The sequence below is a fragment of the Pygocentrus nattereri genome, chromosome 1, assembly GCF_015220715.1.
Source record: "Pygocentrus nattereri isolate fPygNat1 chromosome 1, fPygNat1.pri, whole genome shotgun sequence".
Lineage (NCBI taxonomy): Eukaryota > Metazoa > Chordata > Actinopteri > Characiformes > Serrasalmidae > Pygocentrus > Pygocentrus nattereri.
The window spans coordinates 56,297,367-56,314,834 of record NC_051211.1 but is presented as its reverse complement, the minus strand read 5'-3'; the positions used below and the strand labels follow the sequence as shown (position 1 = coordinate 56,314,834).

The window sequence follows — 17,468 nt, the reverse complement described above, 5'->3', positions numbered from 1 at the left end:
TTTTTTATTGACCCCTATTGGGCACTGGCCTACTCCTGATTAGATTGATTAGACTGTAGAACAGGGGGCTCCAGGACCAGCGCTGAGAACCTACATCTATAGTCTTTTCTTTTTCAATCTAGAGGGACGATTAGTGCGAGCTGGATGACAGAGGAAGGCACACATCCTGGGGGTCTGAAATTATCTCTGAAAATATTAGAGTACTGACCTGCTCACAGACATTTAATGTAGGCTAGCAAAACAGAAAATACACCATGAAATCAGCAGCCGTTTGAAAATCCAGCAAAATACACATGAAGATAGAAGCACGACTAGACAGTAAAACAGTAACAGATGCAGGCTGACGAAAGGATGAAGTCACCAGGGATCAAAGAACAGAGACAAACTAAATGCTAAAGAAAAGGAGAGGGACTACGGGGGGCATGTTCTAACATACCTACCTGGTGGGAAGTTGGGGGTCCACGTGGTCGGCAGCCTCAGATTACCATATTTGTGCAGGTAATACTAATCGGATATTTTTGTCAGGTCGTTTAGACGTCTGAGCTCGTGATTACTTGCGGCTAAGGTTGGAGTTAGATCACCGCAAGACTGGATTTAAACCGGATCTGCTCTTTAATTAGAGGCTGTGCTCGTTTAGGCATGTCGGTAATTGTGTATGCAAATTATGGCAATATGATTAGTCAAAATATGAATTCTGAATCAGCCTTTGTAGTATTAATCATTTTCAACATGGCCCATATAATTTTTAAAACTCTTAACTCACTTCGTTATCAGTTATGAATTTTTTTAAAAGGTTTTAAAATGTATCATTACCTAATGTTATTATTATTAGTATTATTAGTATTATTATTATTATTATTATAGAACCATGAACACTCAAAGAATCCTTTCGGTTCTTTTCACGGTGAAATTGTTCTTTAGATCGATGGAGAATGCACTGTAGAGGGTTCCACATAGCACCCAAAAGGGTTCCTCTATTGTTACAAGCTTGACATTGTGTGCAACACAGAACTCTTTTCAACAAGGTTCTAAATAAAAGCATCTACAGCACATTCTGAAGAACCCTTTCATGATGCAAAGAACCTCTTAATCATGCAAAGGGTTCTCTGAGTATTCATGGTTCTATATAGACGATATTTACTAAAGAACCCTTGAAGAACCATCTTTATTAAGAGCCCAGCTGTGGTCTTTGGCACCACGTCTTCGCGTCTCATTACACAGTCTGGACTCCGAACTCCGTCATGTTGTCTGAGAAGACCAAGTCTGCGATGGTGCTCCTCCACGATCTCTAGCTTGTTTTTATTACATGAAAAATTGCTGAATGTTTATTAAACCACTCAATTTCTATATTGTACAATCATTTTAATTATAGCAAATATAGCTTCAGTTTAAATAATACGAGGTAATTGTATGGGAGCATTTATAGTGAGTCAGTATTTACAGTATTGTTGTTTTCTGTCTAAACAGCTTTTGCGTTGAATTAACGAAGATTTTAACTCTGAGTTTTCTTTCCATGTTTACCGAGAACACTTGCAAACTCCTTATCTGCTGTAATAACACCGTGGCTATGACGTCACTTCCGGCCATAGGATGAAAATGTTTGTATAAGCTGCTCGATCTTAGAGATGATATTGACTCATGTGTATTGACTGAATGAGTTTGTGAGCGAGAACAGAAAAGTACAGAGGGAATAAACACAATGCAATAAGGACATCATGGATGCAATCTGGGTGAGCGGGACAGGGAGGAGAAAGTGGAAGAAGACGAGGACAGAGGGAACAAGCCGAGAGAGGAAATGAAGTGAAAGCGTTGATCTTTGTTGGGAGAAGTGCGAGAGACCTCACCTTCATTGGTATGTTGGTGATGGTGGTGGAGGCCAGGTCGAAGTGCTGCTGGACCAGCACGTTGAGTTTGGAGGCCAGGTGTCTCCCGGCGCGTACGCTGTGCACCTCACTGTTCAGAACAGACGAGATCTGACGCAGACAAACGATACAGATCAGAAGGTGGAAAAGCTGCTTTATTCAGAGACCAGGAAAATAAAAAAATGAGGACAGGGAGAAGATTCAGCAAGCGGTGCTGCACTGGTCTTAAAGTCCCGCAGAACCCAAATCCATTTATGTAAATCAAACCAACCGAAACAAAAATAGTTCTAACGGATAACGAGAGGCTGGAAAATGATCATCTACAGAGAAAATAACTCTTTGGATCCTAAAAATCAAGCATTTAAAAAAGCACTAAAAAAGCTGAGTGAAAAAAACATTAGTATTAGAAAATGTAGGATATGGGCCCTTTAATATAATACTCAATTTTAGTGTCATGCAAAACACTTCAGTATGTTTTGCTGTGTTACCTGGGACCTTAAGACTAATTAGCCTCAGAAATTCCTGAAGCCGTGCAACATCACGCAGTATCAGCTGTACATGTAGGACAGAGGTCACTAATAGGCGGACAGGGGAGGGACGAGGAGAGAAACAGCAGTCAGAGAAGAAAGTGAGTCAGAGGGAAGTTATTCCACATGACGTGATCTAAAAAGAGGAAACTGACAGTAAATGTTGTTGAAATCTGACCGAACTGGACTTAGTTTGATCTGATGTCCAGTAAATGTTGGTGAAATCTGACCGAACTGGACTTTATTTGATCTGATGTTCAGTAAATGTTGGTGAAATCTGACCGAACTGGACTTAGTTTGATCTGATGTTCAGTAAATGGTGTTGAAATCTGACCGAACTGGACTTTATTTGATCCGATGTTCAGTAAATGTTGGTGAAATCTGACCGAACTGGACTTTATTTGATCTGATGTTCAGTAAATGTTGTTGAAATCTGACCGAACTGGACTTTATTTGATCAGATGTTCAGTAAATGTTGTTGAAATCTGACCGAACTGGACTTTATTTGATCTGATATTCAGTAAATGTTGTTGAAATCTGACCGAACTGGACTTTATTTGATCTGATGTTCAGTAAATGTTGTTGAAATCTGACCGAACTGGACTTTATTTGATCCGATGTTCAGTAAATGTTGTTGAAATCTGACCGAACTGGACTTTATTTGATCTGATGTTCAGTAAATGTTGGTGAAATCTGACCGAACTGGACTTTATTTGATCTGATGTTCAGTAAATGGTGTTGAAATCTGACCGAACTGGACTTTATTTGATCTGATGTTCAGTAAATGGTGTTGAAATCTGACCGAACTGGACTTTATTTGATCTGATGTTCAGTAAATGGTGTTGAAATCAGTGTCGCCTTCACCAGCATCACGGGAGAGATTGCCATGGTAACGCTGAATGATGATGGGAAAAAAGCGCATGACTTCCGATCTGAGCGTCACATTAAGGTCACGTGGCCATGAATGATACGATGATGTCCGATCTAGGACCACATATGAAAGTGGCTCAGGTCGGACTTGCAGAGATCAGATGTGTCCACACGGCCCTGAAAACACCAGATCGGAGTCACATCAGGGAAAAAGATCGGATTTGTGCCACTTCAGCCTGGAATGCGAACGTAGCCTGAGAGTTTTTGCTGATCACACTGACACACAGACAACACCTTTACCTGCTGTGTGAATGAAGCCTTAGATCACACCTCACTTGTTAAACTCACCTCCTTCTTCGGCCGGTCTGACACCAGCGTGTCGTCTCCTTGTGGGTAAATATGGACGAGCACCAGCTCACACTGCTGGATGGGCATGAGTCTGCACAAAGTAAAGATCATTCTATAGAGAACTGACGAGTTACAGGAACGCTCCACAATGTGTCCTCACTTTACAACTGTTCACGGTATTAAACGGTAAAGATGTAAACAAAGGCGTTCTGAGTTTTAGAGTCAGAACTGTTCACAGTGTTAGAAATGGGAACCAGACGTTATACAGTTACGACTCACTGAGATATCGTTTAATGAAAGCTCTGAGAAAAGGTTCTGGTTTTTATTTACATCCAAGTTTTCATCCAGTTTTTGAAAAGTATTACATACAATTATACATTACTTAAAAAAATTAAAAACTGATTTTCTACAGCAGAAATGGTCAGTGTTACTGCTACTGAGAGCTGATTGGTTAGTGTTACTGCTACTGAGAGCTGATTGGTCAGTGTTACTGTAACTGAGAGCTGATTGGTTAGTGTTACTGCTACTGAGAGCTGATTGGTCAGTGTTACTGCTACTGAGAGCTGATTGGTTAGTGTTACTGCTACTGAGAGCTGATTGGTTAGTGTTACTGCTACTGAGAGCTGATTGGTTAGCGTTACTGCTACTGAGAGCTGATTGGTTAGCGTTACTGCTACTGAGAGCTGATTGGTTAGCGTTACTGCTACTGAGAGCTGATTGGTTAGTGTTACTGCTACTGAGAGCTGATTGGTTAGAGTTACTGCTACTGAGAGATGATTGGTTAGTGTTACTGCTACTGTGAGCTGATTGGTTAGAGTTACTTCTACTGAGAGCTGATTGGTTAGAGTTACTGCTACTGAGAGCTGATTGGTTAGAGTTACTGCTACTGAGAGCTGATTGGTTAGTGTTACTGCTACTGAGAGCTGATTGGTTAGTGTTACTGCTACTGAGAGCTGATTGGTTAGTGTTACTGCTACTGAGAGCTGATTGGTTAGTGTTACTGCTACTGAGAGCTGATTGGTTAGTGTTACTGCTACTGAGAGCTGATTGGTTAGAGTTACTGCTACTGAGAGCTGATTGGTTAGTGTTACTGCTACTGAGAGCTGATTGGTTAGCGTTACTGCTACTGAGAGCTGATTGGTTAGTGTTACTGCTACTGAGAGCTGATTGGTTAGAGTTACTGCTACTGAGAGCTGATTGGTTAGAGTTACTGCTACTGAGAGCTGATTGGTTAGAGTTACTGCTACTGAGAGCTGATTGGTTAGAGTTACTGCTCCTGAGAGCTGATTGGTTAGCGTTACTGCTACTGAGAGCTGATTGGTTAGAGTTACTGCTCCTGAGAGCTGATTGGTTAGAGTTACTGCTCCTGAGAGCTGATTGGTTAGTGTTACTGCTACTGAGAGCTGATTGGTTAGCGTTACTGCTACTGAGAGCTGATTGGTTAGCGTTACTGCTACTGAGAGCTGATTGGTTCGTGAGCTGATCAGCTGCTTGGCTGAATAAAGCACACACCTACTGACATCATGAATGTACATTTCTGTTCTGTGTTCTGTAAACGCTGCTTGTGTATACAAAATGAAGCATCACAGAAACCAAGTCACCGACCTCATTTAGTGTCGGACAAACCCAGAAGACATTATTCAGCAGATCTCCTCACTAGAAATTCCGTGCAAAAATAACCCACCTGTCAGATCCAGCAGCCAGCTTGTTCTGCTCCTGGATAGTTTCCAGCACACAGTCCTCCAGCATCCGCACGTGTGTGTCACTGAGGGGGACAAACACACACATTCAGCTGAAACGCGCAGGTATTTTACTAGGACTTCACAAAGGAAGCCAAATTCAGCACCTTAGAAACGTACAGCAAAATCTGCCCACAACTTCTGTAACACGACGATTCCGCCTACAGTCTACAATCAGCCACATCTCTCAACTCACGCACAGCGCGCTCTCACAGAGAACGGCTTCACGTACACGACAGAAACAAAGCCTATAGGTGGGGCAGCGCTATAAAACTAAAACTAACCATCAAAGTCACAGTTATTGGAAGAGAAGTAACAGAGGCACTGCTTTAATTTGATATTAAAGGACTACTTTCATGCATTTAACTGTAACTGTAATTCCTCACTTGTTTAAAATCAAATATTTAATGCGGTGTGTAAACAACGCGGTGCACTCTATAGATCTACAGCTACAGACTGTAGTCCATCTGTTTCTCTGATACTCTGTTACCCTGTTCTTCAGTGGTCAGGACCCCCATGGACCCTCACAGAGCAGGTACTGTTTGGGTGGTGGGTCATTCTCAGCACTGCAGTAACACTGACGTGGTGGTGGCGTGTTAGTGTGTGTTGTGCTGGTCTGAGCGGATCAGACACAGCAGTGCTGCTGGAGTTTTTAAACACGTCAGTGTCGCTGCTGGACTGAAATTATCCCACCAAACAAAAATGCCCTGTGGGCAGCGTCCTGTGGGCAGCGTCCTGTGACCACTGATGAAGGACTAGAGGATGACCAACACAAACTGTGCAGCAGCAGATGAGCTGTCGTCTCTGACTTTACATCTACAAGGTGGACCCACAAGGTAGGAGTGTCTAATAGAGTGGACAGTGAGTGGACACTCACTGTAGACACAGCACTGCTGTGTCTGATCCACTCACACCAGCACAACACACACAACACTTTGTTAAACAGCTGTAATTAATTCTTAACAATTACATAATACAGAAGGTTAATACGCTATTATTCCACCAAAACACATCCGACACATCCCTGTAATAAAGCCATCCATATCTAGAAACTGTCCAAAACCCCTAAAAGACCTCTCGGCCCGTTACCTCTTCGCATTAGTGAGACAGATGATGCGCCCCCTGTTGGCCACTCGTTCAGCCATGTCCATCAGAGTGGTCCGTGACTCGTGCTGGTATTCTGTAATCTTGCAGAGCGACTCCACCGCTGCCACCAGCCCGTGCAAGATGCTGCAGCATTCTGGATCCTCGCGCGGGTTGGGCGGCCCTACAGCCGCCAGCGCAGACATCAGCTATAAAAGACGAGATCACGTGGACAAAACGCTGCATTACAGCTCTACTGTGGGTTAATGCATCTGCTGCGTCACCTGCGAGTCTATTATAGACGTCCAGTGAAATTCAACAGGCTACATCGATGACCGTGCTGTACTCGGTTGCATTTGAAACATTCAGGCCAATAAAATCTTCCTGTGGGCAGCAAAAGCATCTGTGGTCAGTTGTGTGGGAACTCCTGTGCAATACAACTTAACGTATGACTTAAAGGGCCTATACCCTACATTTTTCCTGCATTATTCACCAAGACCACTCATAACTCGATCCTACACGACTATTTTCCGACCTCTCTTCAACCCTTACAATTAAACTAAATTGCTTCTGTGGCCTTAAGGCTTACGTATGCAAAGGAGCTCTATTCTAATTGGCTGCTCCGTACAGCAACGCATTCAAAAAGCAGTCGAGGCTGAAACACTCTTTATAACTTCAGTGTGAGTGGGCGGAGCTAATCTGCTGTGAGCTCATTAATGGGGAAAGATCGGAAAAACAGCAAAGTCAAAACAGGCAGCTCATCTTCCACGTATGGAACGTTACATTTAACCACCTATTCCTCATGACAGTTTAGCTCCGCCCATTCACACCGAAGCCATAAGGAGTGATTCAACCCAGACTACTGTTTAAATAAGGCACAATTTAGGGCAGCCAATCAGAACATGGACTCGTTTACATAAATCACTTTTAAACTCACAGTAAAAGAAACACCCTGGGAATAAGGAAAGGCAGGAAATGCATGGACCGCATGGGTCGTGGAACATTTTGATACATGCTTCTCATTTTTGCTGTGATATTGGCCCTTTAACACCACCAAAAGAGACCAAAGACATTGATTTAACTGATAATTACTACTACTTCTACTAATACTACTACTAACTACTAATGCAGATGCAAAGTGTCGCCAGCAGATGGAGAGCAGAATTCACCTCTTGAACGCTCTGGTCCTCCTGTCTCCAACTATTCAGGATGTGGAATTCTGAATCACTAACAATGTAATTCACCTGTAAGACAGTACAAGCTGATTAAAGCACTGCTGGTAACACACGGAAGAGGTTAATTATCCATAGGGGTGGGAAAATCGGTTCTTAGGTACGTCGCGATGCCGGCGTGAACGATTCTGAATCAATTCACAAATGTCAAAAATCAATTTTCTAAATATTTCATTTATAATGTAAATTAATGTTGAGGGAACGCATAAGGAAGAACTTGGAAGTGGGTAAGTGCCGCGTCCGAACGGTCCGTGGTGGCACATAACAAAAACACGACTGGATGAGTGAGAAATCCGACCGGCTCCGTGTTAAAACCAGGTTAGGTCGGGAGTCACAACCCAAACGTTAAGAAGAGACGTTTAGTGCTTTCAACAGAAATCAAACCACATTTACTGCCCAGTATGTCTCGGTGTGCGCTCATGTCCTTGTATAAGTTCGGGTAAAAATATAAAGGAAAACACGGATTTACTTTGCTCCGCTTTAAGCTTCAGCTATAGCCGCTTTTCTCGCATCTCCGGCAGGAAACTTTTCCTCAAAACTGGAAGAGATTCTTGTAAATTGTCTCTCAACAGTCGAATGTTTTACGAGGTTGAAGTCGCTTCTCATTCGCCAGATTCTTGTTCGAATTTCCCGGTTCCACCTTAAATTCTGACTGACATTTAAGGTGGAACGGGAAAATTCGACAGAGAAGCTTCATCTGCACAGCTTTTTAGTGTTGGACAGTCTCTCGCTGCAGATTTAACTTGCCAGTAAACCAACTGCAGCACTTATGAATGCGAATAACTTTACATTACAAATACTTTCCTTTAAAAGTACCAAAGTCCTGACACAGTGAGAAAATAGAAATCCTGTGTAGGATTCCTGAATCGGAATCGAATCGAATCGTGAGGTGCCTAAAGATTCCCACCCCTAATTATCCAGCCACCCTGAAAAGTCACAACGTCAAACAATATCTTACGAGTTTCCTCGCAGGGTAGATGTCATAGAGAATACGTAAATACTCCATGGAGCACTCCACAGCGCACGTCCAGAGAGATTTGGAGACGGGAGCCAACGGGATCACGCCCTGAGCTCGACTCTTGGTCAGCATGTCACATTCGATCTGCTGCCTGCTGGACTCGGCCATGTAGGGACAGTGATCGACCACGATCACCGTCTTGTGTGAGACCGAGAACGTCTTCATCCTGCTGGTGCTCCGAGGCTGATTACCTGCAAAGAGAAACAGACTCCATGAGCTCCATCACTACCAGAGCAGACCAAGATCTAAGCAAGTTTAACAAATCCAGGATCAAGAAAGCTGGTTTAAGCAAAATAAATATTCCCAGTCAGGCTGAAAGAGGAATTTCAACATAATTCAGGGGTCATTCAGAGTGAAATTCTTATCTGAAGAAACTTCCTTTACAGTGGTGGTGATGGGAACCAGGGGTCACCATGCAGATCTCAACGACTTTGGGAAAATATCTAATTGAAATTCTTTGACAGACGGATGGACAGAACTTCATTGATCCCGAAGGGAAATTGAGATTTTTGACTACGGCTGTGATTTAAACTGCGATTCCACTCTATAAATTAAGGTCCAGCCTGATTTTTTTGGTAGGAAATCTACTTTTTCTGGACTGAGGCTAAAACACTGTTGGGAGAGTCTGTTCAACATAAATGATGAACTAACCTAACTTTGTGTAAATAGAGCTCAATATAGAAATATGTCCACATATGCAGTCGAGACTGACGCGGCTTTTTTCTGAATTTCTACAAACACCATTTCATTTTATAGTAAATGAGTTTGGGCTGGTTTATGTTTATGAACAGACGCCTACAGATCAACATAGTAAAGGAGCTCATCTGTGATCCTGAGTTTAAAGCCAGTTTTTATTCAACTTAAACTTGGAACTAAGTTGTAAATAAATCTGAAACTGAAACTTTGCTTGTGTGTAAAAAGTGATTTCAGAGCCACTCGGTTCTCCCTGATGGAAACTGTTTACCTTCAGTGTTTTGTGCTTCTGATCATTTTAATAGACGTCAGCGTCACTAATTAATGACGTTCTATTAAAAGACTGGTTTACCAAGAGAGACGCTGGAGGACTTTCACCTGAAATGAGTTCATGAAGCCAGTCTGGTTATAAAAATGATAACAGGACATCAGAGCCAGAATTCCTCTTTTAGTACTTTTACTTTATACTTAAGTACATTTGAAGGGAAATACTTTAGTACTTTTACTCCAGTGGAGGTCTAAAGGGAGGAACTTCTACTTTACTGGAGGAATATTTTACCTTGGGGGTCTCGACTTTAACTCAGGTACATGGTTTGTGTTCTTCATCCAGCACTGCAAAGAACCCTTTAATCACGCACAGGGTTCTTTGAGTGTTCATGGTTCTACATGGAGTCATTTACTTTACTAAAGAACCATCTTTTTAAGTATGCAGATGAGTTAGATCAATCAGAATCAACTAAGATAGTAATTCTTGCACTCAATACAGTACAGTGTGGAGGTAATATAGTAACTAGTGGCCTCGATATTGTAATTTGTGGCCTCAAAATAGTAAGTCATAGCCTTACTACAGTAACTGGTGGCATCAGTATAGTAACTAGTGGTCTCGATATGGTACTGTGTGGTCTAAATATAGTCAGTGGCGGTCCGGCTCGGCTCGGTTCGGTGTACTGAAGCGGGCTCTAATGAAGCGGAACCGGCTGCGCGGCTAATGGCTGCGCGGCTAACGGCGCAGGGGACCCGCTGTCCGCCGTGTGTGGAGGTCCGGACTGGTGCTGTGCAGTGAGTTCGGATGAAGGTGATGAAGATACCGCTGAGTTGATGATGATGAGGAGGATGAAGAGGAGGAGTTCCAGTCGCGGAGCCGCTGAAGGCGAAGCCGGACTAGCCTAGCCTAGCCTAGCTTAGCATAGTCCGAGCCGGCGGCGCTCCGTCCGCCGTTATTAATCCCCGCTGCGCTGAATAATCCCGGGCGGGCTCAGGGCGGCCGAAGGCGTGCTGGGGTCGGGCTGAAGGCGGGCTGGGCGCTTTAATCTTCACGGGAAAACGAGATTTTAACACCGGATAACTGCGGGGCCGCGAGCATGAGGACACAATGCCGTGTTGCACAAATCGGGCAGACAGGCAAACAATTCCGTGCGAACACAAGGACAGCGCCGATGGTTCCGGTGATGGTTCATCACCCTCATCCTCTCATCTTCCTCATCCCCCATCATCCTCATCCCCCCGCCACCCGCATCCTCCCGTCATCCTCATCCTCTCGTCTTCCTCATCTTCCCGTCATCCTCAGAGCAGTGAAACCCCCAGAAAACATCTGGTGGGAATTCTGTTCCATACCTGATATACAGTGCTGTTGTTTGCAGCACCACCACACACTATTTTACTTTTTGTATGTAAACATGTACGTTGTCCATATTGTATTGTCCTTATATTGTCTACTTATAGCTTGTGTACTGTATATGGTGTATTATCAGTGATGTCGTGGGCTGGAGGTCAGGGAATCCGGCCCTGTGACCAGAAGGTCGCCAGTTCGATCCCCTGAGTGAACGGGCCATATCTGATTTGCCCTTGAGCAAGACGCCTAACCCCCAACTGCTCCCCAGGCGCTGCGGATTGGGCTGCCCACCGCTCCGGGCAAGTGTGCTCACCAGTGTGTTTGTGGCGTTTCACTGCACGGATGGGTTAAATGTGGAGGTCAAATTTCCCCGTTGTGGGATTAATGAGGGTCTGTTAGTCCACATACTGCTTGTATATTGTCTGTAAATTTGTATACTGTTGTCCTTATATTGTCTACTGTACATTGTGTACTGTCAGTAAGGATATGTACAGTTATTATTAGTCATATTAGTCCACGTATTACTTGTATAGTGTATATTGTCTGTATATTATTGTCCCTATATTGTGTACTTATGCTTGTCCAGGGTGTTTCCTGCCTTCTGCCCAATGACCGCTGAGAGACCGCGTGTATATGCTGTATTGTCTTAGCCAATGAATCTGATTGTGATTCTGCCCCCTGTGGTGTGAACTGGCAGTGGTTCTCGCACTATTACAGGCGTGGTTGTTAGGTTGGGGCTCTAAACCAGAGGGAACGGTTTTTGAAGATTATAAAGTTGCATGTTATAGTGACCTCAGAATCATCCAAAACACCTAAAACAAGTGTGTGTGTAAAGAACAGTGATGCGTTCAGGACACAGAAAACGTCTCATTGTGTTAATTTTATACACAGTTATCATTATTACTAGAATAAGTACATAAAAGTCATTCAGAGTGGTTTGGTTGATATTTATGATTATTCGCTCGTCTGGCTTCACACGCGTATGACATTGAGTGACGTCCCATTCTTAATCCATCGGGTTTAATATGATGTCGGCCCACCCTTTGCAGCTATAACAGCTTCAACTCTTCTGAGAAGGCTTTCCACAAGGGTTAGGAGTGTTTATGGGAATTTCTGACCGTTCTTCCAGAAGCACATTTGTGAGGTCAGACACTGATGTTGGACGAGAAGGCCTGGCTCACAGTCTCCGCTCTAATTCATCCCAAAGGTGTTCTATGGGGTTGAGGTCAGGACTCTGTGCAGGCCAGTCAAGTTCTTCCACACCAAACTGGCTCATCCACGTCTTTATGGACCTGCTTTGTGCACTGGTGTGCAGTCATGTTGGAACAGGAAGGGGCCGTCCCCAAACAAAGTTGGGAGCATGAAATTGAATCTCTTGGTGCTGAAGCATTAAGAGCTCCTTTCACTGGAACTAAGGGGCCGAGCCCAACTCCTGAAAAACAACCCCACACCATGATCCCCCCTCCACCAAACTTTACACTCACAATACAGACAAGTACCGTCTCCTGGCAACCGCCAAACCCAGACTCATCCATTGGATTTCCAGACGGAGAAACGTGATTGGTCACTCCAGAGAACACGTGTCCACTGCTCTAGAGTCCAGTGGCGGCGCTTTACTCCACTGCATTCCACACTTTGCATTGCGCTTGGTGATGTAAGGCTTGGATGCAGCTGCTCGGCCATGGAAACCCATTCCATGAAGCTCTCTACGCTGTTCTTGAGCTGATCTGAAGGCCACATGAAGTTTGGAGGTCTGTAGTGATGGACTCTGCAGAAAGTCGGTGACCTCTGCGCACTATGCCCCTCAGCATCCGCTGACCGCTCTGTCATTTTACGTGGCCGACCACTTCGTGGCTGAGCTGCTGTTGTTCCCAATCGCTTCCACTTTGTTATAATCCCACTGACAGTGGACTGTGGAATATTTAGTAGTGAGGTAATTTCACGACTGGCCTGGCTTTGACTACTTTTAAGATGTTTTTGCCTGATCTTGTACCTGTAAGGCATTAATGTCGGCTCGTGGGCTGGAGGTTAGGGAGCTGGCTCTGTGACCGGAAGGTTGCTGGTTCGACCCCCAGGGCCGACAGTCCATGACTGAGGTGTCCTTGAGCAAGACACCTAACCCCCCCCTGGCGCCGTGGATATCGCTCCAGGCAAGTGTGCTCACTGCCCCCTAGTGTGTGTGTGTGTGTGTGTGTGTGTGTGTGTGTGTTCACTAGTGTGTATGTGGTGTTTCACTTCACGGATGGGTTAAGTGCAGAGGTGGAATTTCCCCAGTTGTGGGATCAAAAAAGTATCACTTAATCAGTCTTGTTTGTGTTTTTTTCCCTTGGGCTGAAATGTACGACTCGCAACTCATTAAAAATCAGTGGCTTCTACAGAGTCTGTGTCTCGTGGATCAGATTAACCAGAACACTACTCAGGCCCATCATCAACTTTGGGTTTATTCATCTTTTTAAAACATAAATACAACTTACATAGACAACACAGCCCATTGATGGAAAGCATAAATGGTCTATTATGAACGAAGCCTCAACATGAGCTCTCAGATTGGCCATTTCCACTGGTTGGCAGGAGCCTCTTCAATCAGCGGCTCCCATGGTTTCCATTCCGACATCCTCCTGGACAAGAAAAGCTCCGACTCCGCCTGCGGGAGATCATCGAGGGACAATTAAAATGTGTATCCACATTAATAACATGAACTCTTTCTTCATGAACCTGAACAAAGCAGCGCGTATACCGGGCGGTCTGCTCTCTACTCACTTGTGCGATGACCTCCTCGATCTGGCCGCAGTTGATTTTCTTCTCCAGCTTCTCTACATCGGGCTCCTTCGCAGAACATCACACAGAAGGACAATTTCAATTACACTTCACTGCAGTCAAGACTGGGATACAAAACCAGAACAATCCAATAACAAGAAGACTCAAGTACTTGGTATTATTTCAATTATTTAGTGTTATATTTAAAACACTATGCTGTGCCCACACCACATATAATTACATATAATTCATATATATCCCATATATAGCTCAGGAGCAACAGGAGGCTTCCTGATATTTCATTTGATTTTTACAACTAGAAACATTTGAAAGTCCTGTAGTGCGAGACGGTCAGGGAGGTAACAATAAGGGATTAAAGCTGCTGCTGTCAATGAATTTCTAACAAAGCAATAAGACACAAATTACTGAGATTCCGTCACAGTGACGGGAGTAAAACCCCCTTCCCCGGGAAAACGTCGCAGTAACGCCCAGCCTGCAGTGGCTAACTGCTTTTAGAAAACAAAATACACTTTTTCAGAAAAAATAATCAACATCAACACGTTTTCCACCAAGAAACGTAGTTCTTTTGGAGTATGGTACCGTTGCCAAGCAACCACGGACCACGGAATGAGGAGGAGAACATCCGGTCGCCCATCGCTGCGGTCTGCGATCATCTCATTCAGTCTTAATTTTGTTGTATAATGATGAATATTTATAACGCAGCGCTGTTTATTGCACAATCCTTCACTTTATAAGTGCTTTTTGGTACCAAATCACCACCGTGAGTTTTATTCAGCACCAATCCAGCGCCGCCCCTCTTCTCACGCTGGGGCTGAGTCTCAAACGGCTCCCTGCTCCCTACATAGTGCACGACGTAGGAGATTAAATACTGGATCCTGCAGCCCAACAGAGCAAAACACAGCTCAGAAACACTCGATTGGGATTCAGACACGTCCACACTCAATAAACGATGCTCTACTGTTACTGTAGAGGCTAGAACTTCTAAAGATCCATAGCTAGAACACTGTTTAGGGAGTACGGAGCTGTTTGGGATTCAGCCTGAGTTTGATGCCACTTCTGCCTGAAATACGGACATCAGCCAGAAATGAACCCAACACCATTCGCCAGACGTGTCTGATCTTCAGAGTCGGACCAGATCAGACTGAGCCGTAAAACTGACCCAATATCAGGTTCAGCTCAGTTTGGTCAGTTTGTCCAGATCAGTATTAATGTTGTTTTGTTCCAGCCGGTCTGTAAAGCTTCTTACAGCCCGTTTAGTTTGGCGAATGGTGTTGGGTTCATTTCTGGCTGATTCCAGGTTGTTCAGCTGTTCTTCTGTCACAGCTGCCGACTGAAAAGCTGCTCAGTGGTGACGACAGTTTGGGAGTTTAGCGTCATCTCGTCTTCAGAGTCGGACCAAATCGGCTGTCGGTCAGATGTGGTCTTAACAGTGTCCGTTTTCTGTTTGTGGTAAAGTAAGAAGTAAAAACGTTCAGATGGCTCGAGCGTCTCCTACAGCTGTCAGAGTCGTTGCTTAGCAACAGCGTCTCAGTGCAGTGATACAGTGTTTGTGAATAAATCGTGATGCTCTGGTGAAATAACAGCAGTTAGAACGGCTCTCAACCAATCAGCTCACCTGGCCGGAACTACCTGTTGTATATAATGGAACTGATCGTGTTCACATTGGCATATCGCCCACCCCTACCGGCAGCACGGCCAATCAGAAATCTGACAGATCTGAAACGTATACGAATCTAAGTGGGCGTTTCCTTACCGTTCTGACGTGGTTGAACCTCTCAGTGATCAGCTGCTCTGTGTACTTCCTGTAGGCAGCATCCTGGGGCATCGACTGGAGGGAACCCAAAATCTTGGTGTACAGAACCCGAAGACGCTTGGGGGAGAACAGCAGGAAAGCGGAACAGTTTGTTCGTACAGAACGTGTCCTTAAGTGAAATCATGCAGACTTACAATTACTCCAGACTGGGCAGTTTACCTGATGCGGGTTCTGCGACACGGCGAGTCCCACCAGTCCCGTGGTCTGAAAGGAAGGAACAATTAATGAGGGAAGTGAATTGCCAGCTCTCTGTAAGACAGATGAAGCTTAAAGGGGAATCCCACCCATCTTTCAAAATTCTTCAGTATTAATGGGTTCAAAACAGAGCTGCTCCCAGTGGTGGTGATGGGAACCAGACGTCCCTCTAAAAGCTCCTACAGAAAGTTCCTACATGAACTGGTTCTGAATTCACTGCCTGATGACTGAGACGCTGTTTTATGAGAGTTTAGAGAACTTCAACTCCATTCATGGTGGAGGGAGACATGCAGGGCGCTGTGTGGCAAAATAGTCCCCAAAGAAACTCATTATTCCAGATTTCCCACTGTTTTCCATCATCAACATTCCATATAAGCTCAGAAGACTCGTGTAGGTTCTCTGGTGGTTCTGGATGGTAAATAAAGTGTCTATATCTGTGTTGTAGTCATGGCGACGCCTGGTTCCCATCACCACCACTGTAAAGACGTCTGACCCGTTTCACCTCACACTCTGAGATACAAAGCATCGTGGCCACCACTAACAAAGGCCTTAGAATGAGATCACGGCTTACTAAATTGTGGCCACGCATTAGGATCTCATTCCCACGCCTTACTAAGTCGTGGCCACGCATTATTATCATTTATACAAGCCGTCACCAACGGGGCTCCGTAAGTGAACTGAAGAACCGTTTCACCACGGAAGGAACCGTTTAAGCCCGCAAATGGTTCTATAAAGAGCTCCTGAACAGAACTAGAACCGCCTTTACAGAGGAACCCTAGAAGAACCCCGTTCCCTCAGCGCGCGTAAATCAACACGTTCGTGGTGGAGGTGAAATCAGAGGCGTGTGAAAGCGAAGAAAGCACTAAACCGGGTCACAGCTTGTTTGGGTTAATCGGCTCTGGTTCCGGTTCGGACGGAGTTCCTGTTGTTTTGGTTCTTAGCTGACTATGCTAAGCTAACGGCTTAGCGCAGTATCTCCGTATTCCCGCAGCCTGTCCAGAGAGACCGCAGCCCGGGTCTGGGCGGTAATAGAACCCGAATAGAACCCATTTAGAACCCGTTTAGAGCTCCGTGACCTCCACACGCACCTTCTTCACCAGCCCGGCCATGACCGCTGCCGCTGCCCTCCCTCGGCGGAGTATGATGGCGAGTGTGGGGCGGCGCCTCTCTGTTGCCCCCCTGCGCCTCACCGAGCCACTGCACCCCGCGGGTTGTTTTTAACTATAAACCAGGAACTTACGACCACGACGGCGCGTGGAGGGGACTAACTGTAGGGGCCTAACTGTAGGAGACTAACTATAGGGGACTAACTGTAGGGGCCTAACTGTAGGAGACTAACTGTAGGAGACTAACTGTAGGGGCCTAACTGTAGGAGACTAACTGTAGGGGCCTAACTGTAGGAGACTAACTGTAGGGGCCTAACTGTAGGGGGTCTAACTGTAGGGGACTAACTGTAGGGGTCTAACTGTAGGGGGACTAACTGTAGGGGGACTAACTGTAGGGGCCTAACTGTAGGAGACTAACTGTAGGGGCCTAACTGTAGGAGACTAACTATAGGGGACTAACTGTAGGGGCCTAACTGTAGGAGACTAACTGTAGGAGACTAACTGTAGGGGCCTAACTGTAGGAGACTAACTGTAGGAGACTAACTATAGGGGACTAACTGTAGGAGACTAACTGTAGGGGTCTAACTGTAGG

The 17,468-nt window shown here is 44.9% G+C and overlaps 2 protein-coding genes across 3 annotated transcripts in view; both read right to left on the bottom strand.

The window, feature by feature from the left end:
• Positions 1-10,820, bottom strand: part of ints13 (integrator complex subunit 13) — a 45,157-nt gene extending 34,337 nt beyond the window's left edge. Inside the window, exons 1-8 of one of the 2 annotated variants that reach the window (XM_037542264.1) lie at positions 10,461-10,820; positions 8,620-8,870; positions 7,599-7,673; positions 6,436-6,638; positions 5,292-5,372; positions 3,608-3,698; positions 1,845-1,973; positions 209-232 (exon numbers count right to left, since the gene is read on the bottom strand). In XM_037542264.1, coding sequence (XP_037398161.1) covers positions 209-232; positions 1,845-1,973; positions 3,608-3,698; positions 5,292-5,372; positions 6,436-6,638; positions 7,599-7,673; positions 8,620-8,844 — 828 coding nt within the window. In that variant the 5' untranslated portion in view covers positions 8,845-8,870; positions 10,461-10,820. The remainder of the gene's footprint in view (positions 1-208; positions 233-1,844; positions 1,974-3,607; positions 3,699-5,291; positions 5,373-6,435; positions 6,639-7,598; positions 7,674-8,619; positions 8,871-10,460) is intronic. The other variant, XM_037542268.1, reaches the window with a different exon arrangement.
• Positions 10,821-13,406: 2,586 nt separating this feature from the next.
• Positions 13,407-16,965, bottom strand: ndufa5 (NADH:ubiquinone oxidoreductase subunit A5). Its single transcript, XM_017682569.2, has 5 exons — positions 16,859-16,965; positions 15,735-15,779; positions 15,516-15,632; positions 13,745-13,810; positions 13,407-13,628 (listed from the first exon to the last, which is right to left on the bottom strand). The coding sequence occupies exons 1-5, from the start codon at positions 16,877-16,879 to the stop codon at positions 13,527-13,529; spliced, it is 351 nt and encodes a 116-aa protein (XP_017538058.1). The 5' UTR covers positions 16,880-16,965; the 3' UTR covers positions 13,407-13,526.
• Positions 16,966-17,468: the final 503 nt, after the last annotated feature.